Source organism: Sminthopsis crassicaudata, chromosome 1, assembly GCF_048593235.1.
Source record: "Sminthopsis crassicaudata isolate SCR6 chromosome 1, ASM4859323v1, whole genome shotgun sequence".
NCBI lineage: Eukaryota > Metazoa > Chordata > Mammalia > Dasyuromorphia > Dasyuridae > Sminthopsis > Sminthopsis crassicaudata.
The window spans coordinates 480,923,002-480,944,242 of NC_133617.1; the positions used below are offsets into that span (position 1 = coordinate 480,923,002).

General features: G+C 40.7%; 1 protein-coding gene across 1 annotated transcript; it reads right to left on the minus strand.

Annotated features, from left to right (window-relative positions):
- Positions 1-15,969: 15,969 nt before the first annotated feature.
- LOC141550528 (QRFP-like peptide receptor) lies at positions 15,970-16,932 on the minus strand. Its single transcript, XM_074281293.1, has one exon. It carries the CDS (start codon positions 16,930-16,932, stop codon positions 15,970-15,972), a length of 963 nt encoding a protein of 320 aa, XP_074137394.1.
- Between the last annotated feature and the right edge of the window lie 4,309 nt (positions 16,933-21,241).

Sequence of the window (21,241 nt, forward strand, 5' to 3'; positions counted from 1 at the left end):
ATTTGAAGGAAAGAACAGTTTGGAGTTTGCCCATTTGGCAGATAGGGAGCCCAAAGTCCGGAAAAGATACCTATGGAATGTTCTCAATAGATATTGCCAAGTTTGGGTTCTATGGGCTATCCTTGTTCTAGAGCTCTATCTCATGCTCCTAGCCCAAGAGGTCAAATCAAGGCCATCAGAGACAGACAGTGACACATTTGTTGTGCTTGGCAGCATGGGATTCACCTATTAGCCAGGGCACAGAAAAATACCTGGAACTTGAAATTTAATTCAGTTTAATCCATTTTTATTTAGCAGAGATTTATTGAGCATTTCTATTGGACCAGTGCTGTACAAGGGATTATTAGACAATAATAATTCATTGTATCTTGCCTTTCATCTAGAAAAGGAACCAAAGCCTGGGGCCTTCCCCTCTTGTCTATAGGCTGCTAGAGGAAGCAGATGTAGAGCTGGGAGGTAGACCCAGGGGCTCTTTTATATTATTAGTTTTGCCTGAAGAGAAGTACCTTTTTCTCTTTCCTCACTTAATTGGGACCTCCCATTAAATGTGAATTTTCTTGTGATCTTAAGCAAATCAATTTCTCTTTCTGGTCTTCAGCTTCCTCATCTGTGAAATGAGATTTAAGTTTTTTTCTTGCTTCTGTTATTTCCTGAGCTCATAGATTTATATAGGTTTATAGATTTAAAACCCATCTGGTCCCATACTTGAGGCCATGAAGAAGAGCAGTAACAAAGGATTAAAATCCAGGCCATATACAAAAATATCATAGATTTAGAGCTAGAAAGGATCTTAGAGGCTATCTTAATCCAACTCCTTGTTTTTACAGTGGGGAAACTGAGACCCAGTGACTTGCCCAAAATCACACAATCAAGATCTGACCCAGGTCCTCTCTTTCCAGAGCCAGCTTTCTTTTTACTTTACCAAGAAGAACACTTGGCATTCAGGCTGTCTTTTGGATCTGAGTCTTGACTACCTGGTGCTTTGCAGGTGAGCATTTCCAGAGGAATCCCTTGTAAGTCAGAAACATTTTTTTTAAATTAAAAATAATAATAATAGCTTTTTATTTTTCAAAATGCATGCAAAGATAGTTTTTGACATTTGCCCTTACAAAACCTTGTGTTCCAAATTTTCTTCCCTCCCTTCCCACCACCCTCTTCCTCTAGACAAATAATCCAATAGAGATTAAATATGCAATTTATATTTCTATATTTATCATGTTGCACAAGAAAAGTCAGATCAAAAGGGGAAAAATGAGAAAGAAAAAAAAGAAAGAAAAAGAAAAGAGAAAGATAAATTATAAATTAAATTATAAAATTATATATTCCATAAATTATAAATTTCATAAATTTACTCTAACTTTTATAAAGTTGAATCTTTGACTTGAAGAGATCTTATAGGTAACTAGTCTCACCTTACTCTCAGACTCATATCTCCCCTGAACTACTCATCCCCTGAACTACTCAGGGTTGGAAACAGGAAGCTTTGTCTATGTTCCAAAGGGTGAAATAAACACAGTCCTTTCATCTCTTGCATTTTGGTTTATTTCTGTAACGTGCTCTCCTGGCAGTTACAATTACTATTCTGTCCTAGACCCACCAGAGTACCTTTGACCACTGTCCTTTGCAGTGTGAACTCTACCTGGCTCGCCTCTTCTGAGGCCTTCAAAGGTCTCTGGCCACAATCTCTTGAATCTATAGCTTAATAACCGGTAGCGCACTCAAGAACAGCCACGTGTAATCTTAAAAGCCTTTATTATACCTACTCACATAATGCCCTAACTGATGCCCTGACTTGTTGGTTCCCGAGTGAACACCTGGTCAGAAGACCCACGTGTTCACTACCAAAATCTTTACCTCTTTTGGCTATCCATCTCGGCTTAGCCACCCAGGCTAGGGAGCCAGGGTGAAGAGTGCCAGGTTAAAGAGGGCGCTTGCTGACTGCAGTGGGCTTACATAGGGCCTGTGAGGTCACACACACAGCCAATCAGTGAGAGAGTCACCCATTACGAAGCTATCTCAATATGGCCAGGATCCCACCCAAGGGCAGTCCTAATATCCACAGAAATTACTTCCGGGCCACTCAATCTCCCGATGTGCTGTGGCACCCATTTAAAGGCCCCTTACATATTTCTGAACCACTTTCACTAATATCCCTGGATCAGAAGTGTCCTGAGCATTTCCAAGAATTCTAAAGTCTTAAGGTTGAAAGAGACATCTGAAGGAAATAATTTTTCTATGATGTTAATAACTGATTATTAAATTAAGATTAAGGCATTTTTTTTCCATTTCCTCATTCAGGAATCAGCCCTTGTAAATCAATCAGTCTCTGAAGGATATGGCTGATAGATGAGATTGTTCTTAGATTTTAGACCAAATCCCACCTAACTTGAAGACCTTACTTCTGTTTAGATTGTAAATAGAATCCAATCTAGTCGAATTCCAGTCCCAAAGCATTAAGCTCATGTCTTAGCATCTGCTTACCCCATTGGAATTTAGGGTAATCCATTTCATGAAGGAGAAAACCAAACAGATGGGCCTAGGTGAAAATGAATTTCTTTGTCCACATTGCCAGAGGAGGCTGAGTCTCATGATCAAGACAATTTCTAGCCCACCTCTCATTTAAATGACCATCAATCTAGATTAGTTTTCACTTGTTGGGGTACCCCCTTTTTCAAAAGTATATTAAATAGCCTTTCAGTCTCTCCATGATTTCATCTTTTTTGGGGGGAAAATCACTGACCATCAATTTATTACTTGCTAGTTTAATCAATAAGTTGATTAAAAATTACCCAGAAACTGTTTTTCAGACTTTTCATCATCTTGCATCCTTTGTATTATATTCATTTGAATCTATGTCTCATGTTCCCTGTTAAATTGTAAGCTCTTGGAGAGTAGAAAGCAGTTCTTCTTTATCTTTGTATCCCCAGAGATAAGCAGAGGTGTTCAGTGAATGCTTGTTAAATGAGTAAATAAAGAAAAGAGAATTGGTAGGAAGAGGGCAAGATTTACCTTGAGAATATTTACCTTGCTTCCACTCCCCTCACTTCTCCATCCCCAATGTTAATGGTTTTTCTCTGAGATTTCCTCTAATTTCCTCTAATTTAATCTCAGGGTAAGAGAAGAGATCTGGATTCCAGGATCATATCTATTACTAATTGATTATGGTCATGCCACTTTCTCTCTAAGACAGCTTGTCTATTTAAATGGAGATAATAATAATCCTGTAACATTGCCTCCCTAATTTACTAATTTACACATCTTTTATATACATAATTGTTTGCATGTTGCATTCCCCCATTAGAATGTGAGCCTGTGGAGGACCCTGATTTTGTTTGTTTTTGTTTGTTTAGGGGTTTTTTAGGCATCCTCAGATAAGTAGATTGCAGGGGAAAAAAATGGGAAGAGAGGGGAGGTAGCCTTAGATTACATCAATCAACTACTAATGATCAAAATTGCTCCTAGTCCCTATGCTCAGGAAAGCATTTCATCTAACCTCTCCCCATGTGCTTTTAGCTGTTACCCAGCTGAGATGAGACTTCTGAAGGGGGCTTCTGCCAGTCTCTAGAACAGTCTGTGCCTACTAGCTGAATCCCCTTCCTCAGTCTGTGGGGACACTCTTAATCACACATTCCTAATGAAGCGAGACTGGAAATAAGAATTGTTTCTCCTTCCTTGCCAGAAAACTCCTTAACCTGTTCCATGGGGGACCTCAAGATGTTCCTATCCAGCATCATCCAATCCACAGGCTAGGTGCCCATCTGTCCGTGGGAGTCCATTTCTTGGAGGAAGTTCTAGAAAGGTAGAATAGTAGTTTGAAAAGAGGAGACAGTGTCTGTTTTGAATGTGGAGGGAGCAAAAGGAACAGTGCTTGTCAGCCAGATGGCTTAGCAAGTCTGGAGGCCATGGAGATGCTAAGGGGTGGAATAGGGAGGAAGAAAGTACAACTGTGCTGGATAATGGGCTAATAGGCACATACACACTTGATGTTTTTATCCCTTAGTGGACATGAAGGAAGGGAGGGATGTTTGTCAAAGAATGATGCATGATAAATGAAATCAGCTAACAGACCAGTACCTAATACTTAGATTTTTACTGTCTTTCTTACAAAATCATTGAAAGATGATTAATTATTTGTGCCATGGATACCATGGCTGAGGTGGAAAAAAAATCTCAGGGTAAGAGAAGAGATCTGGATTCCAGGATCATATCTATTACTAATTGATTATGGTCATGCCACTTTCTCTCTAAGACAGCTTGTCTATTTAAATGGAGATAATAATAATCCTGTAACATTGCCTCCCTCAAAGTTCAAACTATATTATGGATGCAAATGATCTATATGAGAGTTTTGTTTTTAAAATATTCTTACCAAGATTTTTTTGTGGTAGCAAAGAAGTTGAAATAAAATAAATGTCCATTGATTGGGAAATGAACAAATTGTGTGATTCATGTATGTAATGAACTCTTACTGTGCCATAGGGAATTGTGAATATGAAGATTTCAGATATGCATGGGAAGACTTTTATGAATTCAAACATAGGGAAATTAACAGAACAAGGAAAACAAAACACATAATCACTACAATAATATAAATATAACAAAAAAATCCCTCCGCACTCTGAAACTGAATGGTTATAATAATCTAGCTTGGCCCTGAAGAAGAATCAACAGAATGCACCTTCCTCTGCCCCTCACTGGAGTGGGATATTGTGTCTGTAATTCTGTGTATGCTGTCAAATTTGGTTGATATCTTGGTTAGTTTTTTACTTACTTTTTTTCCTAAAAGGGAAGTCTCAGTGAGAGGAGGAATGCCAGCATAGGCCTATAATCTCTGCTGCTGGGAAGGCTGAGTCTGGCAGATCTTTTTGAGCCCTTGGTAATTCTGAACTGCAGAGGGCTGACTATGCTGATTAGATATTTAAAATGAGTTTAGTATTAACATGATAAGCCCCATGAGAATGGGAGGCTATTAGGTTGCCTAAGGAGAGGCAAACTGGCCCAGAATGGAAACAAAGCAGGTCAAAACAACTGAGCTGATTGGCATGGGACTCAGTCTGTGAATGGTCCCTGTACTTCCAGCCTGGGCAATATAAAAAGGCCCAGCCTATGAAAAAGAAAGGAAAAGAAAATAGAAAGGAAGAAAGAGAGAAAAAGAAAAAATGAGTAAAGAAAAGAAGGAAAGAAGGAGGGAGAGAGGGAAGGCAGGAAAGAAAGAGGGAGGGAGAGAAGAAAGGAAGAAGTGATGGAGAGAAGGAAGGAAGGAAAGAAGAAAGAAAGGAAAAAATAGAAAGAAGGTAAATGATGATGTGAAGCCAAAAGATATCAATAAAAACAAAAACTATAAGATATATAAACATTTTGAAGATGAAGAAGTTGAGAGCAAGTTTGGTTCCTGGAGGTTCTGAGGAGATAAGATGGCAGCAGTCAAAAGCCTGATTAAGGCATTTGTGTGCCCTAAGCAAGGTAGGCGAATTGATTCTCTCTGGTAAGTATGAATACAATTTTACATATGGACACAATTTTACATCATAAGAGAAAAGTTTATTTTATTTATTTTAGAGCAGAAGCAAGACATAACAGAATTATCATCCATACGCAACATTACCCATTTCATAGTGAATTCTTGCTTCTTTGGCTGCAGAGCCATTGATCACCATCTCAAAATCAATGTATTGTACTTAACTAAGGTACAGTAGTTAACTCCAGCATTCTGTGATCTGTACTTGGCATTCTGTATTGAACTCTGCTATTCATATTCCCTTCCCTTCCCCTCCTCCCCCCAGTACATAACAACAAAGAATAATTTACAGAAGCATACAATGGACAAAGAGATTCTTGACAATCCATTTTCTTTGATTGTAGTGTGTCTAGGAGCATGTGCTCATCTGTTAGAAGATTTACTGTAATACATGAAACATGACTGATCACAAAGTAAATACTGCCTGCCATGGAGAGCAGGATTTTCTGCATTTTATATATATGTGTGTACAAGATATAGCATGATAAAATTGAAAGAGAGGCAGCCTCAAAGAATTGGATTCAAATCCTGCCTCTGACTATATGATCTTAGGCAAGTCACTTAACTTTTCTGTATCCCAGGCGAAGTTGGAGAGCAGGCATTGATCTGCACTGAAAGTTCCCCATATAGGGATTCATCCATATGGATGAAATCATAAGCCAAATTCCTTTTTATAATGTGCATTAAGAAAAAGAACATAAAAAATATCCCTCTGGCCTCTGTAGGTAGCACTCATCAGAGGCTTATGTTGCCTACCCCCAGTCCTGATGCTGATTTCAGGACAAATTTCTGTCTTTATGTGCAGCTAGTGGTTCAAGTCAAATGGTCGTTTCAGAAGGAAATAGTGTGCATGAAACACAATTCAGGGAAAGCATTGGAAAGTTTGGCCTCTTGGACTATTTGATCCTAGGATTCAGAATTGTAAGGTAACAACACCCTCTTTTAATAGATGAAATGAAGTGATCTGCCCAAAGTATAATAGTGATAAAAGCAAGATCTCAGGTTCTCTGGCTCCAAATACAGATAGTTTTCTTCTTTTTCATACTATAGATTGCCTTTAGGTTTTGATGAGAATTTTTCTTCTTTGCTTGGGGAAATTAGAGAAGGTTTTGTGCTCAGGTAAGCATATAGGACAAGAATTGAGGATTGTTCATTGATAATTCACATTCATTCTTTAAAGTGAGGAGCAGAATAATATAGCTCTGCAGTCTTTGTAGTGGAGGGCAGGGAAGGTGAAAGGTTGAGGCTTGACACTAATTTTATGTGATCAATTAATAGCCTTCAGTGGCTAATATGGAGGACAAACAGGTGTCGAAGTGAATAGAGCACAGAACCTGGAGTCAAATCTGACCTCAGAGTAGCTGATACAAGTCACTGGACAAGTCATTTAACCTTGTTTGCTTCAGTTTCCTCAGAGAAGGAAATGGCAAACGACTCTAGCATCTTTGCCAAGGAAAAGGACTACGAAGAGTCCATTTTTTCATGACTGAAAAACAACAGAACAGTCAATCTGGGCCAAGAAAATGGGGTCATGAAGAGTCAGACATGACTGAAAATGACTGAAGAATTAATCTGGGGCTTGTTCTCTCCTGCCCTTATCTCCCAGTGTTCCACTTCTCTGCCTTCTCCCTCTTTTGTGCAAACTCCTGCTCCACCCCATTTTGTGCTGGGGATTGGACTCTCAGGTCTACTCCAGCACCTACAGCAGCAGCAGTTGCAAAGATGCTATCGGGAAAAGTCTACTCCATCTCCCAGAATACTCATCTTTCCCCAGATCACCTAGTGGCTACAGCAGGCATTCCTCATAGGGCAGGCTCTGTAATCCAAAGCAGTGACTGGTGACTAAAATCTTCCATTACTTTTTGTTTGGGTGGAGCAAAGTGAAACTCACAGGACAATCCAGCATGGGAGTGGGAACTTAGAGGATCATAGTTTTATTTCTGGTCAGGATCTCAAAGTTCTTCCTAGTCCCACCCCCTCAAGTGAGGACGAACTCCAGAGAGGATGGAATTTGTTCAAACTTGCACAGTTAGTAGCAAATCCAGGTCCTCCAGCTTCAAGTCTTCAAGACATGTACTTAGTGTTTAAGGTTTATACAACACTTTTTTCTCTCAATTATACCAAGATAGGGGTTTAAGTATCCTCCAATAGGTCCTTCAGGGTTCACTTTAATTTTCCTACTTCAGATATGAATCAGACTCCTCAGCTCCATATTCTACTTTTTCTCCTCCTGACTTTTCCTCAATTTTCTGTTTTGATCTAGGTCAAGGTGTTTGACATTAATTCCTTATAATTGGTCAGAAGAACCAAAAAAAAAAAAAAAGGATTATCCATCCTCAGATAGTGATGTGCCACTGGGCAATTCACTTAATAGTTCTGAGCTTCAATTACCTTATCTGTAAAATGGAGTGGGGATTGGATTCTATCTCTAAATTTATGATTTGGAGATAATTGAATGCTGGAAGATATTTTGTTTTATTGACTTGGAGCTAAGAATCTCCACAATATGGAGAAGGGACTGGGATATATGGCCATTTTATGCTGAGAAAAAAGACCTGAAGTTCCCAGAAACATCTACTCTTTGCACTGACAGCTATATCAACCTCACCCTCAGCTCCTGCTTCTGAAAACCCAGACAACTGAAGAAGAAATTTTTTTTTAAATATAGTGTTTCCAGTTTAGGAAAAAATATGGTTGTGTCTAAGTCTGAACTGGAATTTGGTCTGAAATAGTGATGTGTGACCTTAAACAAGACACTTGGTGTAGTTACTCTGGGCTGCATTTTCCTCATCTGTAAAAGAAGGCAATTGGACAAGATAGTCTGAGATAACCAGCTGTATGGTTTTGGATAAGTCAGTTATGTTCTATGGGCCTCAGTTTCCTTATCAAAAATTGAAGGATTGAATTCCTTTGATCTAATGGTCTTTGAGATCCTCCTAAGATCCTATAAACTCTTGAGCCTTTTTAGGCCTAAGAGTTTATGATTCTGTGACTTTATGCCTTAGCATAATAGAAAGGATATTGGGCTACAAGAAACCAGGGTTCAGTTTTGGCTCTGTTAAATAGGTCTGTGACCTTATGCAAGTTAATTTATTCTCTGGGCTTAGGTGGCCTAATCTATAAAATATGTGTAAGATTGTACATGTATCACCTGTATCAGATTATTTAGTGTCTTTTATGGAGGAGGAAGGGGGAGGAAAAAAGGGGAAGAAAAAGAAAATAAAAATCTTATAAAAATAAACATTGAAAACTATTTTATATGGAATTGGAAAAATTTCCTCACTTTTAAGTGAGAAAAAAATAAAATTTTTGCATCAATTAAAATATTTTAAAATGTGGATGTTAAGAATGAAAGGAAGATAGGCAACCCTTTTCAGCCCTAAAAGTTCTATGAGACTAAGATTCTAAGAATGAATTTTCTTGGCAAATCCTTTACCCTGGCTCCCAAAAGGGATTAGATATCCTGTGGAGTCCCTTATGATCCCATCACATTTAAGTTTAATTTACAATAATAAATAAATATAAAATAATAATAAATTAAAAATAAGAATTACTGTGTGACTATGTTATCATTCTTTGGACCTTAGTTTCTCATACCTATAAAATGTTGTAAAATAATACACAGAAACTTAATCATGGTGAAGATGAAGATGGTAACTACAATGCCAATTTGTTAGACAAGGTCAATAGCCCCTGACAGATAGTAAAGTATTGCTTAAAATAATCCATATTGGCACAGTGCTTCATTCTTTTTTTTTTTTTTCAAAGCTTTATTGGAAACCAGAATATTATTGTGACTTTTACTGATTAATATCAGAATCAATGACAAACTAGGACTCCAAGGCAGGATGAGAAAGTACTTCTTGTTTTGGAAAACAGAACTGGTGATGGAAAGAAAAGAAGTGGGAACCATGGTGTCTTTGGGCAGAGGACTACATTTGGATTAGATCTTAGCTTTGTATTTATCAGGAGTGTGAACATAGGTGAATGACTTCCCCTAACCTGGGCTTCAGTTTCCCCTTCTGAAAAATGAGGGCTCAGATTAGGTGACCTTTAATCAAAATTATTCTAATAACTCATTTGTATAATCCTTCCAGGTTTACAAAGCACTCTCCCTTCAGCTCTGATCTCCAAATTGCTAGTGATGAAATGAAACCTTTTGTAAAGACACTGATTTGTTTTCTTCAATTTACCTTTCCATGGCTCTTTACACAGAGGTCTTTTCAGGAGAAGCACAGAACCTGCTTGTGGCTAACTCCTTCCCTTTTAGGATTTAGCAAATTTTAAAATGTTTGAAAATTCAATAGCAAGAAGTGATCCCTGGTATTTACCTGGAAGAGGGTTCAATTAGTATTAAACTATACCCAAATATACAAAGACTTGGAGCCCCTTTCCTGAAGGTCTGAGTTCTTCATCTATCCCTGATTCTTGGCAACAAAATTGTGGAAGGGAAAAAATGACACCTGACAATAGGAATCTATGGGCATCAAATCATTTAGCAAAGTCTATATCCTGAGATGAGTAGTAATAAGGTTAATGATGGGAAGGAGGAAAGAGAGAGAGGGAAGGAAAATGATGAAGAGACAAAGGGAAGAATTAAGAAAGCCAAGAAAGAAAAGAGAAAGAAAGAAGGAGAATTTAGACTGGAAGAAAGATGAGGGAGAGGGTTAGGAAAAGGTAGAAGGAAGAAAAGAGATAGAAAATAGAAAAAAAAGATAAAGGAGAAGTATGTAAGGAGAGATAAGATGGTAAGGAAGGGTAGATAAGAGAATTAAAGAGGGAAAGAGAGGGAGAGAGAAAAGAAAAAAAAACAGAAGAGGTAGGAGGCTAGGAAAATAGAATGGAGAGGAGTGGGACAGGGATGGAGGAAGAGAGAGGATTTTCATAGGACTTTATAAAAGGATGAAAGTATTGGGAAACAGAAGGGAAAGATAAAGAGATTATGGCTTCTAGTGCATGTAGAATGTAGAATGAGATTTCAGGGGACTAGAAAAGAGGAGGATAGGTAAAGAAAGAAAGCCATGAAGTCTAATCCTAGAGGATGGAGAGTAGAGAGACTATTGAAGAGAACTGAGGAAATTCCAGTAGGATGTCAGTTCTCTCCTTATGAGGGTAAGATTAGAGAAGCAGGAAGGAATAAAAAGTGGGGTATGACTGAAAAGAATCCTCTTCTTACCTTGTCTTTCCCAGCAGCATATTTCCTTTAATGGGGGAAAGAGGGATGTTGCTCTCTCTTCCCCCTCACCCCCCATACACAGAGGTTGCCTAACTGAAGTACAATGTTCTTTTCACTAGACCAATCCACCTTGCCTTTGGTTTTGTGACTCTTGAAACCAAACCAATCTGATTCTAATTGGCCACTAATAGGTCCTAGCCCAAGCCCCATTTGGTCATTTTAGGTCCTGATTGACTCTAATTGAACGTAATTAGAAATAATTTCTGCTTTGACCAGAAACCCTGAGGGTCTTCCCCTCCCAAATTATTTAGATTTTTTTGGGGGGGCCTAGGTGAAAGAGAAGATTCTTTGCCTCACTTGCTACCTAGTCTTAATCACTGAATGGATGCCGCCTCAGTCAAAATGGGACCTGTTGAAGACCTTAGTTTAAAAAGGCCAGTATGCTATCTTCAGTCATCTTGATCTATGTCTTGCTACTGGATCCAGATGGCTCTGGAGGGGAAAGTGAGTCAGGTGATCTTGCTCAGCCCTCCCTCACTCAAATCTAACTCACTTGCATGTCATGGCCATCACCTCCCTGATGTCATGGTCCTCTTTGAGAAAGCAAGACAAATGACAAAAGTAGAGATAGGTCAAAGGTATGTAAAGCTTAAAGGGACCTTAATTCCCATCTAGTGCAGCTACTTCATTTTATAGCTAAGAGGAGAAGATCATGACAAGGGAAGGCTGAAGTCCCATCCACAAGCAGGAATAAAGCCAGGGTTCAGTTACCTACATGATCTTGGGCAAGTCACAATAAGGGGCTTGACTTGGATGACTTTGAAGATCTCTTCCATTTCTAAATCTAACTTTCCAATTTTTACTCTTCCATTTATTGCTTCTGTAATTTTTTTTGAGGTTCAAAACAATACTCAGTTTGAACCTCATTTTCTTCATGCGTAAAATTAAGGAACTGTACTAAGTTTCTAAAGTCCCTGTGGATTCAGATCCTGGAACTTGCAAAGCCTACACTCTCCATTTCTTCATGCAGTAGTATCTCTTTGCCTGTTTTGACTCCAACTTTTCAAAGCCAGAGAGAGTCTGGGAAGCAACAAAAATGATTGGGGAGCAGATTCCCCAATTTCTAATGGTGATAATAGGGAAATGGGGGGAGGGTAGTTTGTGTAAGAATCAGATGAGCTTTTCTTTCCCTGGCCCTGGAGATGAAAAAGTTCCCAAACTCCTTCATGCATCCTCCATCCCTAACCCCCACCCAGGATTACCATGAAGCTCACAGCCAGTTAATGATTGGGGCCCATTGATACGTTTGCTGGAAGCACGGCAGGATAGCTAGGAGGTTGTCCTGGAAACCATTAACTGCAGTCCATGTCCTCCTACCCAATAGCTTTTCTCTTGAGGGACCCCGGGGGGAAGAAGGGGGGTTGAGCACTGATGACAATAATTATACTTGCCATTTATGCAACATTTTTTCAATATTCTTAGCTCTGTTTTTTTTTTTTAAACAGGTGAGGAAAGAGAGTAGTAGAGAAACTAAGAGAAACTCATTTGAGGTCATAGAGCTAAGTGATAAGAGTCAACTAGTAATGGAACCTTAACTCAGTCTCTCTCTATGACTCCAAGATTCTTGCTATTATACCTGGCTACACCCCCCAAAAACACCCAGAAATGTTTCTAGTTGCATGAAATGGGTGCAAGATCATTGCTCAAGGATTTTTATGGCCACTCTTATCCCTATCCTTATACACACACACACACACACACACACACACACACACACACACACACACACACTTCCTTCTATTAACATCTTTTCTTCTCATAGGTGGCCCATTAGTAGGAAACATAAGGCTGGTGCATGAAATGGGTACAAGATAATTGCTCAAAAATTTTATGTTCCCCCTCTTCATCCTCCCCCATATAATCCTCTTTGCCTTTCCTCAGCTAGTCTTTTTGTAGTAACTTGTTAGTAGGAGTGGAGCTGATAATGGGAATGAGATGGGGGAGGGAGACAGATCAATTCCCTATGGGGAAAAGGAGCAGTTCTAATCCTAACTCTCTGTTCCCTTCCACGGTGAAGCTCAGGTCAACCAGATTCTGACAGACACGTGCACACAAATACACACACTCCTGAGCTGTGGTAATGAGGGCAAAGGATGGGGCAGGGAGGAGGATGGCAGAGAGAGGAGAAAGCAATGAGAAAATAACAACAGGGAGATGCAATTTGCTGGGAATCACAGAGGTTGAAATCTTTCTAGGTGAGTGAATTACTTTGACAACCTGGAGTGAATGTCTAAATAGTCAAAGGACCCCTACCTTGGAGCTCCCAGCCCAGCCTTCTTAACTCTGGCTCACTGAGTCACTTGGTTGGATGGGCAGCCAGCTGCACACAAGCAGTCCATGATACTTGCTAAGAAGCCTTCCCAAGTTAGAAAGTTAACTGAGACATCTGAGACTCTTTCCTGATTCTCAGACTGATAGGGAGGAAGTGTGTGAGTGTATATGTATGTGTGTGTGTGTGTGTGTGTGTGTGTGTGTGTGTGTGTGTGTGTGTGTGAGAGAGAGAGAGAGAGAGAGAGAGAGAGAGAGAGAGAGAGAGAGAGAGAGAGAGAGAGAGAAACATCTTTTTTGTTTAAAGAGAAGGCACTGAAATTGTAAAAAGAAACTGTGTGTATGACCTAGACAAGATTTTAAAATAAGTTTTTTTTGAGCCTCTAAGGTAACACTTATTTACAAAGAAGTAAATAAAAGATGGATATTCGTGAATATAATTTCTTCTAGTTTCTTGAACTGGTAATTATATATTTTGAATCCTCCCTGATATTCTACTAGGCACATGGAAATGTTCTCTTTTGTTTTATATTTCTTTTCTGTTTTTTAAAATAAAATAAATTTGAGAAAACAATAAAAATAAATAATTTTGTTTAAAAAATTAGTGTAACACCTACTCTTTGACTATTAGCAAAATAAATACCTCTTTGTTAAGAGAAACAGCATTTTCTAGAGTGTGAATTTATAAAAAGTCAGGTAGAAACAGAACTATGTTATCTTATATGTTATCCTCTAGGAATCTGCTTAGTTGTCAACACCTAGTCTTGGCGCTCTCTCTGAAGGAGATTTATATCTATATTGGCTCCTCCATTTCCCCAGGTATATGCCAGAAGACTTGCAAATAAACTTCATTGGTCAAAGTGGGTGATAGTTTGGGAAGTATGATTATAGCTTAGTACTAGCCAAGCGGCCCTTTTAAAATCTCATTGTCTAATACAGGAGTGACCTCGTCATATATGAAGCTTATGCATATCATACTACAAAGGATTCCAACTTGGTGTTTTTTTCTTTTTTGGACACCAAGGGTTAGCAGTGTGGAAGCAATATGGCAAGATTTCCTTGGAGCAGGAGGAGGTGGAGGGAGGAAAAAAAAGGAATAGAGGATAAAGAACAGGAGGGGAAACAGAAAGAGAAGGAAGAAAAAGTGGCAGTAGAAGCAATGGGCAAAAAGCTGAAAGAAAAAAGGAAGAAAGGAAATAGCAGAGTCTTTGTTCTACAAGTGTTTGGACTTAGGTGAGCCCCAGATGCATTTGGTTACACATGGAAGTGATAAATAATAGAGCTTTTGTACCTCTGTTCTCTCCCTTTTCCTAGTCAAGCATTAAAAAAATACTTGTGGAATTGAATTGGATTTGAAAAGCTGTTGGTATAAAGGAAAGAGCCTTGGATTAGAAGTCAGAGAACTGTACTCTAGATATACCTATAACTAGTTGTGAGACCTTAAGTGAGTTATTTCTTCCTAGATCTCCATATCCTCTATAAACTGCAAAGATGTGAATAGATCAGGTTTCTTAACCAGCAATCGGTGAACTTAGATCAGGAAAAAATTACATCTTTATTTTTGCTAACATTGAACTGAAATCCAGCATTTTCTTCAATGATGATTTTTAAAAAAGATTCTGAGAAAGGGTTCATAGACTTCACCAAATGACCAAAATGATCCACAAAGTGAACACTTTGAACAGATCCTTATGGTTCAAAATCCATATGGGTCTCATGATCGAATGTGGGCATCACGAAATTATGATTTATAACAATAAATGTTTGATATCATACTTATTTTATATATCTATATACCTAGGATCATGTAAAAATTTCTTGGATGAAAAGGAGTTGAGAGTGGGAAAGATTTAAGAACATCTGGACTAAATAATCTCTAAGTTTTTCCAGCATTAAGATCCAGGACTACTAATTATGTTATAATAAGACTGCAAGGTTTTGAAATCAATCTGAAAGACTCTTGGAACTGCCATGGGACTTTTTACAACTCGTCAAGGATTTAGGGACTAGGTTAATAAGCATCTTGCAAAGAACAGCCTACCCATCTCAGTTCTTAAGGGACAACTTACCCTTTGGGTTTTGCTCTTAATAATAGTGATTCATATTTCTATGATCTTTCAGATTTTATAAAGCATCCTCATTGTAACAACCCTTTGAGGAAGGCATTCCAATTTTTACAGATGAACAAACTAAGGCCCAGGGACTTGACTTATTTATAGTGTAGGGGCTTGACAATAGCTTTTCCGAGGCCAAAGCTTCTTTCATTGTATCCCCTTGCCATTATCTTCCCTCCCACCCCAAAACACACTCCTGTAGGATAGAAGTAATCACTCTTGTATTGCTCAGTCTTTATCTTTCTAGATTCAGTACTTGAGCAAAGAGTCACTGACCACAAAGGATCTTTTATTAATTGACTGTACCATTGTTTTGGGATCCTATTAGGTCCATCTCTTTGATGAATTAATAATGGTGGACATTTCTTCCGTCTTAGCTTTCCCAAATCCTCTGGTTGACTGGGGCTTCATAAAATACTCCTACCACAAAGAGAAAGGACCTAGGACAACCCTCCCGACTTCCACTTTCCCTTTTCCATGGGTCTTAATCTCTCAGGGAATTGCCTGAAGGTTCTGTGATCCTCGGGTGTGGGTAACATAGATCAGGTGGATGTATCCAAAATGGAAATATTCTACACATCTCTCCCACATTTTCTTAATCCCAAAGCCTATCAAACCTCACCTTCAACTAAATATCACACTTCCTTGAAACTCTGGCTAGTTAAGAAGACAAGTATAGATTCAGACACATTAAATTTACCAGATGGAAAGGATGGCTGGAGGAGAGAAACTGGGAGAAATAGTATGAGGTTGTGGAGAGAGCAAAACCTTGAGGGCAGCTCTCCTCCAGGTCATCTCCAGGCAGAGACGAGAACTCCCCAAGAACAGCAGCCTCACTCTCTCTCTTGGTAGGAAGGGGGAACTGTCAAAAGGGAACTGGCTCCTTCATTCCCCCAGTGGCCTCTGGCTGGGAAACCCCCGGGGGAGGGAGCCGTATCCCTGCCTGCTGCCTCCGTGCCCCCTTCCCTCAAGGGAGTTCCCTCTGAGATCGAGGGTCGGAACAGGGAGCTGAGTCTCTTGCGGTACTGGTGCCTCACCTGGCGGGCGGTGCGGGCCAGGTCCCCCACGAAGCAGTAGCAAAATGGATTCAGGCTGGAGTTGGTGAGGCCCAGCCACTGGGCAAAAGACCTCAGCTGCAGAACCCAGGGTGCAATAGGCTTCTCGGGGGCCAAATCCGGCATGTGGAAATCGATCCAGATGTCCAGCAGGTAGATTGGCAGCCAGGTTACAGCGAACAGGGCCACCAGAGCAATTACCATGAGGGCCACTCGCTGCCTCACCTTTAGCCTCGAAGCCGGCAGGGCCCGCCGCTCCCGCCAGGGCCCCGCACCCTCCCTGGGGCGTCGAGACCAGGCTCCAGGTGGATCTTGGAGTCTCTTCACCGTCAGCCAGCCCAAGGCCAGGTTGAAGATCACAGGCAGGCAGTAGAGCAACCCGAAGAGGACGCAACTATAGGCCTGCTTCAGCCGCGCCCTAGGCCACACCTCTCGACAAATAGGGAAGGCCAGCGGCAGCCCCTTCTCCAGCGGGATCTCGTCCCGCCGGTTGGCAAAGGCCAAGGGCAGACAGATAGCCGCCGACACTACCCAGACCGAGAGGATTGTGGCGAGGGCGCGGCCGCGGGTGCAAGAGGCTCGGGCTCGCAGAGGCCGCCGGACGCCGTAGTATCGGTGCAGACTGATGGCAGTGAGGCTCAGGGCGCTCGCGGCCACCGTTAGCGCTTGCACGAAGGGTGCAGCGCGGCACAGGAAGTCCCCGAAGACCCAGGGTTTGTAGAGCAAGTTGCCCACGGCCATCGGCATGCAGATACACACCACCAGTAGATCACACACCGCTAGGTTAGCTAGCAGCCGGCGAGTGGGACTGGGACCTTCCGGAGCTGTCCCGGAGCGTCCAGCCCTGCGCCTCTCCCCAGACAGCAGAAACCATAGCGAAGCGGTGTTGCCAGCTAACCCGACGGAAAAGGAGAGCAGGTAGAGGGCTGTGAGACTGATGGTCACGGGCTCCTTGGCGAAAAGGAAGAACAGCTCTTCCAACTCCTTCCAGCTCAGTTCTCCCAAACTGTGGTTACCTGCAGTCACCCCGTGCAGGGTGGTGTTCTCCCCTTCGCCGGGAGAGATCCGGGAGGTGCTGTCCATCATAAACTTGGTGGATTTAGGAGATACAGGGTGTCCTCCAGGGTCCAGTGGAGTTTGATTCGAGCCTAGGAAAGGATGAGGATCAGAAATCTGGCACCCAAGAAACTCCCCTGGGAAACAGAACCTCAACTCATTCTGAATTGCTCTGGATTTTCTCGTCGTAAGCCCTCTCCTCAGATGCCCTAAGTCTCTCTACCTGTTTGCTGGTGATCGTCTATGGACTTGGAGATGGGTTGGGGAGGGCACGTTTCTTGCCTCGAGCGGTTTATTTTCCCATCCCTCCTTATCGTTCTTCATCTCAGATGAAAATATCACTAGATCCTCCTTCCTCCACTCTCACACCAAAAGGGTGTGGTTCCAGATCCTTCTTTTTCCTGCTCGGGACCGGCGTACAATCCATTTCCATCTCCTACGACTATCTTTCTTTCCAAACTGTTCTCCCTGCGATACTCCCAGTCCTGGGCTGCTGCGTCTCCACCACCTCCGTCTCCTCAGGCGTAGTCTTTTCCCAGTCTTTCCTGACTTCTACCCATTCGCAAAGTTCCTAGATGAGGGAGTTATTCTTTTATCTGCCTCCTTCCCAACCCCGGTCTTCCCAAGGGTTAACCGCTTACCTATTCATTCCAGTAGCTCTTAAGGGGGGAGGAGGGGAGACAGAGCTTTGTCTCAGAAGGTGAAACTTGGATTCCTGGCGGAAGGCTGAGCTTCTGCTGTCCTTACCCGCCTTCTGGGAGAGTGGTAGGGTGGGGACAATTTTTATTCCAGTGGTCCGCAGCTTTAATGGGTGGAGCTTCGTCTGAAGACCTATTCATTGCCCTCTCCCTAGCCAGAAATAGGGGTGGAAGGAGCTGCTTCGAAGGCTCCCAAAATGTCTCTCCTTTCTCCATTCACAGACACTCTCCCCCAGGCCCCGGCCCCCTCCCTCGGAGAAATCCACTTAGTTGGGCGGGAGTCGAACGGGAACAGCTAGTACTGAAGGGACAGCTCCCTCTTCCTTCCACTAAAGCTGGGCGCTACCCAATTCCATTCATCCCCAGCCATCGTTCCAAAAACCTCTACGTCAAGAGAGAAGCCTCGTACCTTCTCCTGAGGGAGCTCTGAAGAATGTTCTAAGTCCGTCCCCAGATTCTTCTCTTGATTGCAGGAGAGATGTGCACCTGAAACAATTCCGACCTCTCCCTGCTGTTTCTAAAAGATCCGCAACTGCTGCTGTGATAACTCCCCTTCTGCCCGCCAATTCCAATCACAGCGTCACCTTTCCATAAAAAAAGGGGGAGGAGAAAGAGGTTTGAAGAGAAAGGGGGAGATATTTAATTTTGAACATGATGGATTTGAAGTTATGACAGGAATGAGACGATATTTTGTAGACAATTGTGGAGTAAAGTTCAGAGAACAGGTTACAGCTCAGTACATAGATTTGGAGAACATTTGCATAGAGGTGATAATTGAAGCCATAGAAGTGACTCTGTAGTAGAAGAGGAGGACGAACCATCAGAGACTGAAAAATGATTAGATAGATAGGAATGAAAGTCAAGAGGAGCCATAGAGTGTTAGAGTTAGAAGGGACCTCAGGGACCATCTAGTCTAACAAATAGATCTTTTCTACAATATAGCCAACATGCTCATTTAGTTTTTGCTCAAAAATCTCCAATAAGGAGAAATCAGTTAACAAGTATTTATCAAGTGCCTATCATGTGTCAGTCCCTATATCAGATATTGGGGGTATAAAAATTAAAAGAAAACATCCCTTTTTTCAAGAAGTTTACATTCCATCAATAATAAATAATAAATAGATAGCGATGCAGAACACCAAAGGTGCTGAAAAGCTGATCTTTTAAGGCTGTCACTTCTAAGGCTTCAACTTAGATGCTGAGCAACTATATCTAAAACCATAAATAGTTAAGAGTGGGTGGCAGCTTTGATAGATGGAAGAAAGAAAATAAGCATTTGTTAACCACCTAATATGTGCCAATTAACACTTAATATCTGTGCTAAGTGCTATACAAATAGTTCATTTAATTCTCACAGCCTTGGTAGATGGGTGCTATTATTATCCCCCTTAACTTTATTGAAGATCCAGCTCCTCCCCTGAAAGATGATGCTCTGTCTAGCTAGGTAATTAATTCTTGGTTGTAGCTCCAGGTTCTTCACCTTCTGGAATCTGGTATAGGCCCTTTATTGTAGATACTGCCAGATCTTGGGAAATCCTGACTATTGCTCCTTGATACTTGAATTGCTTTTGTATGGCTGCTTGCAGTATTTTTTTCCTTGAGATGACAATTTCAGAGTTTTGCACCAATATTCCTTGGAGTTTTCTTTGTAGGATCTCTTTCTGGAAGTAATCTATGGATTTTTTCAATGACTATTTCTCCCTTGGTTTCTAATATATGAGGGCAGTTTTCCTTGATGATCTCTTGAAGAATGATATACAGGCTCTTTTTTTTTTTTTTTTTTTTTTTTTTTTTTTGGTCATGGACTTCAGATAGACCAATGATTTTTAAATTGTCTTTCCTGGATCTAGTTTCCAGATTTGCTGTTTTTGCAATGAGGTATTATTTTATATTTTCTTCCACCTTTTCAGTCTTTTTAATTTGTTTGACGGATTCTTGATGTCTCATAGAATCATTAGCTTCCATTTGCTCCATTGTATGATTTTTTTCAGCTTTTGTATTTATTTTCCATTTGATTAATTTTACTTTTCAAAGTGTTGTTTTCTTCAGTAGATTTTTTGCATTTGGCCAATTGTATTTTTAAGGAATTGACTTCCTTTCCCAAACTGTTGACTTTTTCTTACATATCTCTCAATTCTTTTCTCATTTTTCTTCTACCTTGCTTATTTGTCTTTAAAAGTTTTTTTTTGTTTGTTTGTTTTTTTTTTTTTGGTGAGCACTTCCAAGAAGCTTCTTTGGGTTTGAGACCAATTCATATCACTCTTGTTTGAGTTGGTGTTTTGGTCTTCCCTGTCACTATGACAACTTTCTATGGTCAAAGTTGTTTTTCTGTTTCTTGCTCATTTTCTTTCTTTTTCTTTTGGTATTTCTTCTTTTTTTGCTTACTTTTTTTGGTCCAGCTCTGTTCTCAGGGTAAAAGAGGTACTGTCCCAACCTTTCTATGCAGCTCTGAGCCTTGGCTTTGAGCATAGGGCCCCTTGGTTTGCAAGGGGTAGCTTTGCCTACTCTTTCCAGGAAACAGTGTGGTTTCCAAGAATTTGCTTTCTGAGCTGGGACTGAAGGCTGCCCCCACGGGGTGACTGCTTCACTATTAAATGAGGACCAACGGTTCAGTTGCTGATCTGCTGTGATTAAGACCCACTCACTGGTTTTCCCAGATTCCATCTGAGTTGAGCTGAACACTTCTTTTCACCTCAGTGAGAATGACCTTTCTTGAAGTTTTTCCAAACTATCTTGAGTTGGAGAATGATTTCATTCCCTTAGACTCTGTTCAGAGGCTTGGTTTCATGATGTTTTTGAGGGAAACTGGGAGAACTCAAGCAGTTTCCTGGCTTCACTCCACCATTTTGGCTCCACATCTATTATCCCTCTAACAGTTGAGGGAACTGCAAATAGACAAAGGTTAAGTGATTTGCCCAGGACATACGGTGAGTAAATATCTGGAGTCAAATTTGACTTAGGGCCCAACCCTCAATATATCCACTGAACCATCTAGATGCCTCCATGTGATGCCATTCACAGCTTGATCTAAAGAGGAAGCCCAGGTTGGCTCATTCCAACCAACTATCCCATTGTGTCTTTATGATCTGATAGGGAAGATATATAGCAAAAGAATTCATGCTCTCCTGTCTCTTGTAAGTTACCAATTACTTTTGTATTGTTTTTGTGTTATTTGTATAATTGTGTTAATTAGGGGTTATGGAAAATATTTGTACTTAATTTTTTATGTAATATTTTGACATCCTTCATCACTACCCTTTTTGGGTGAGGGAAGAGATAGTAGATGACTTGAGGAG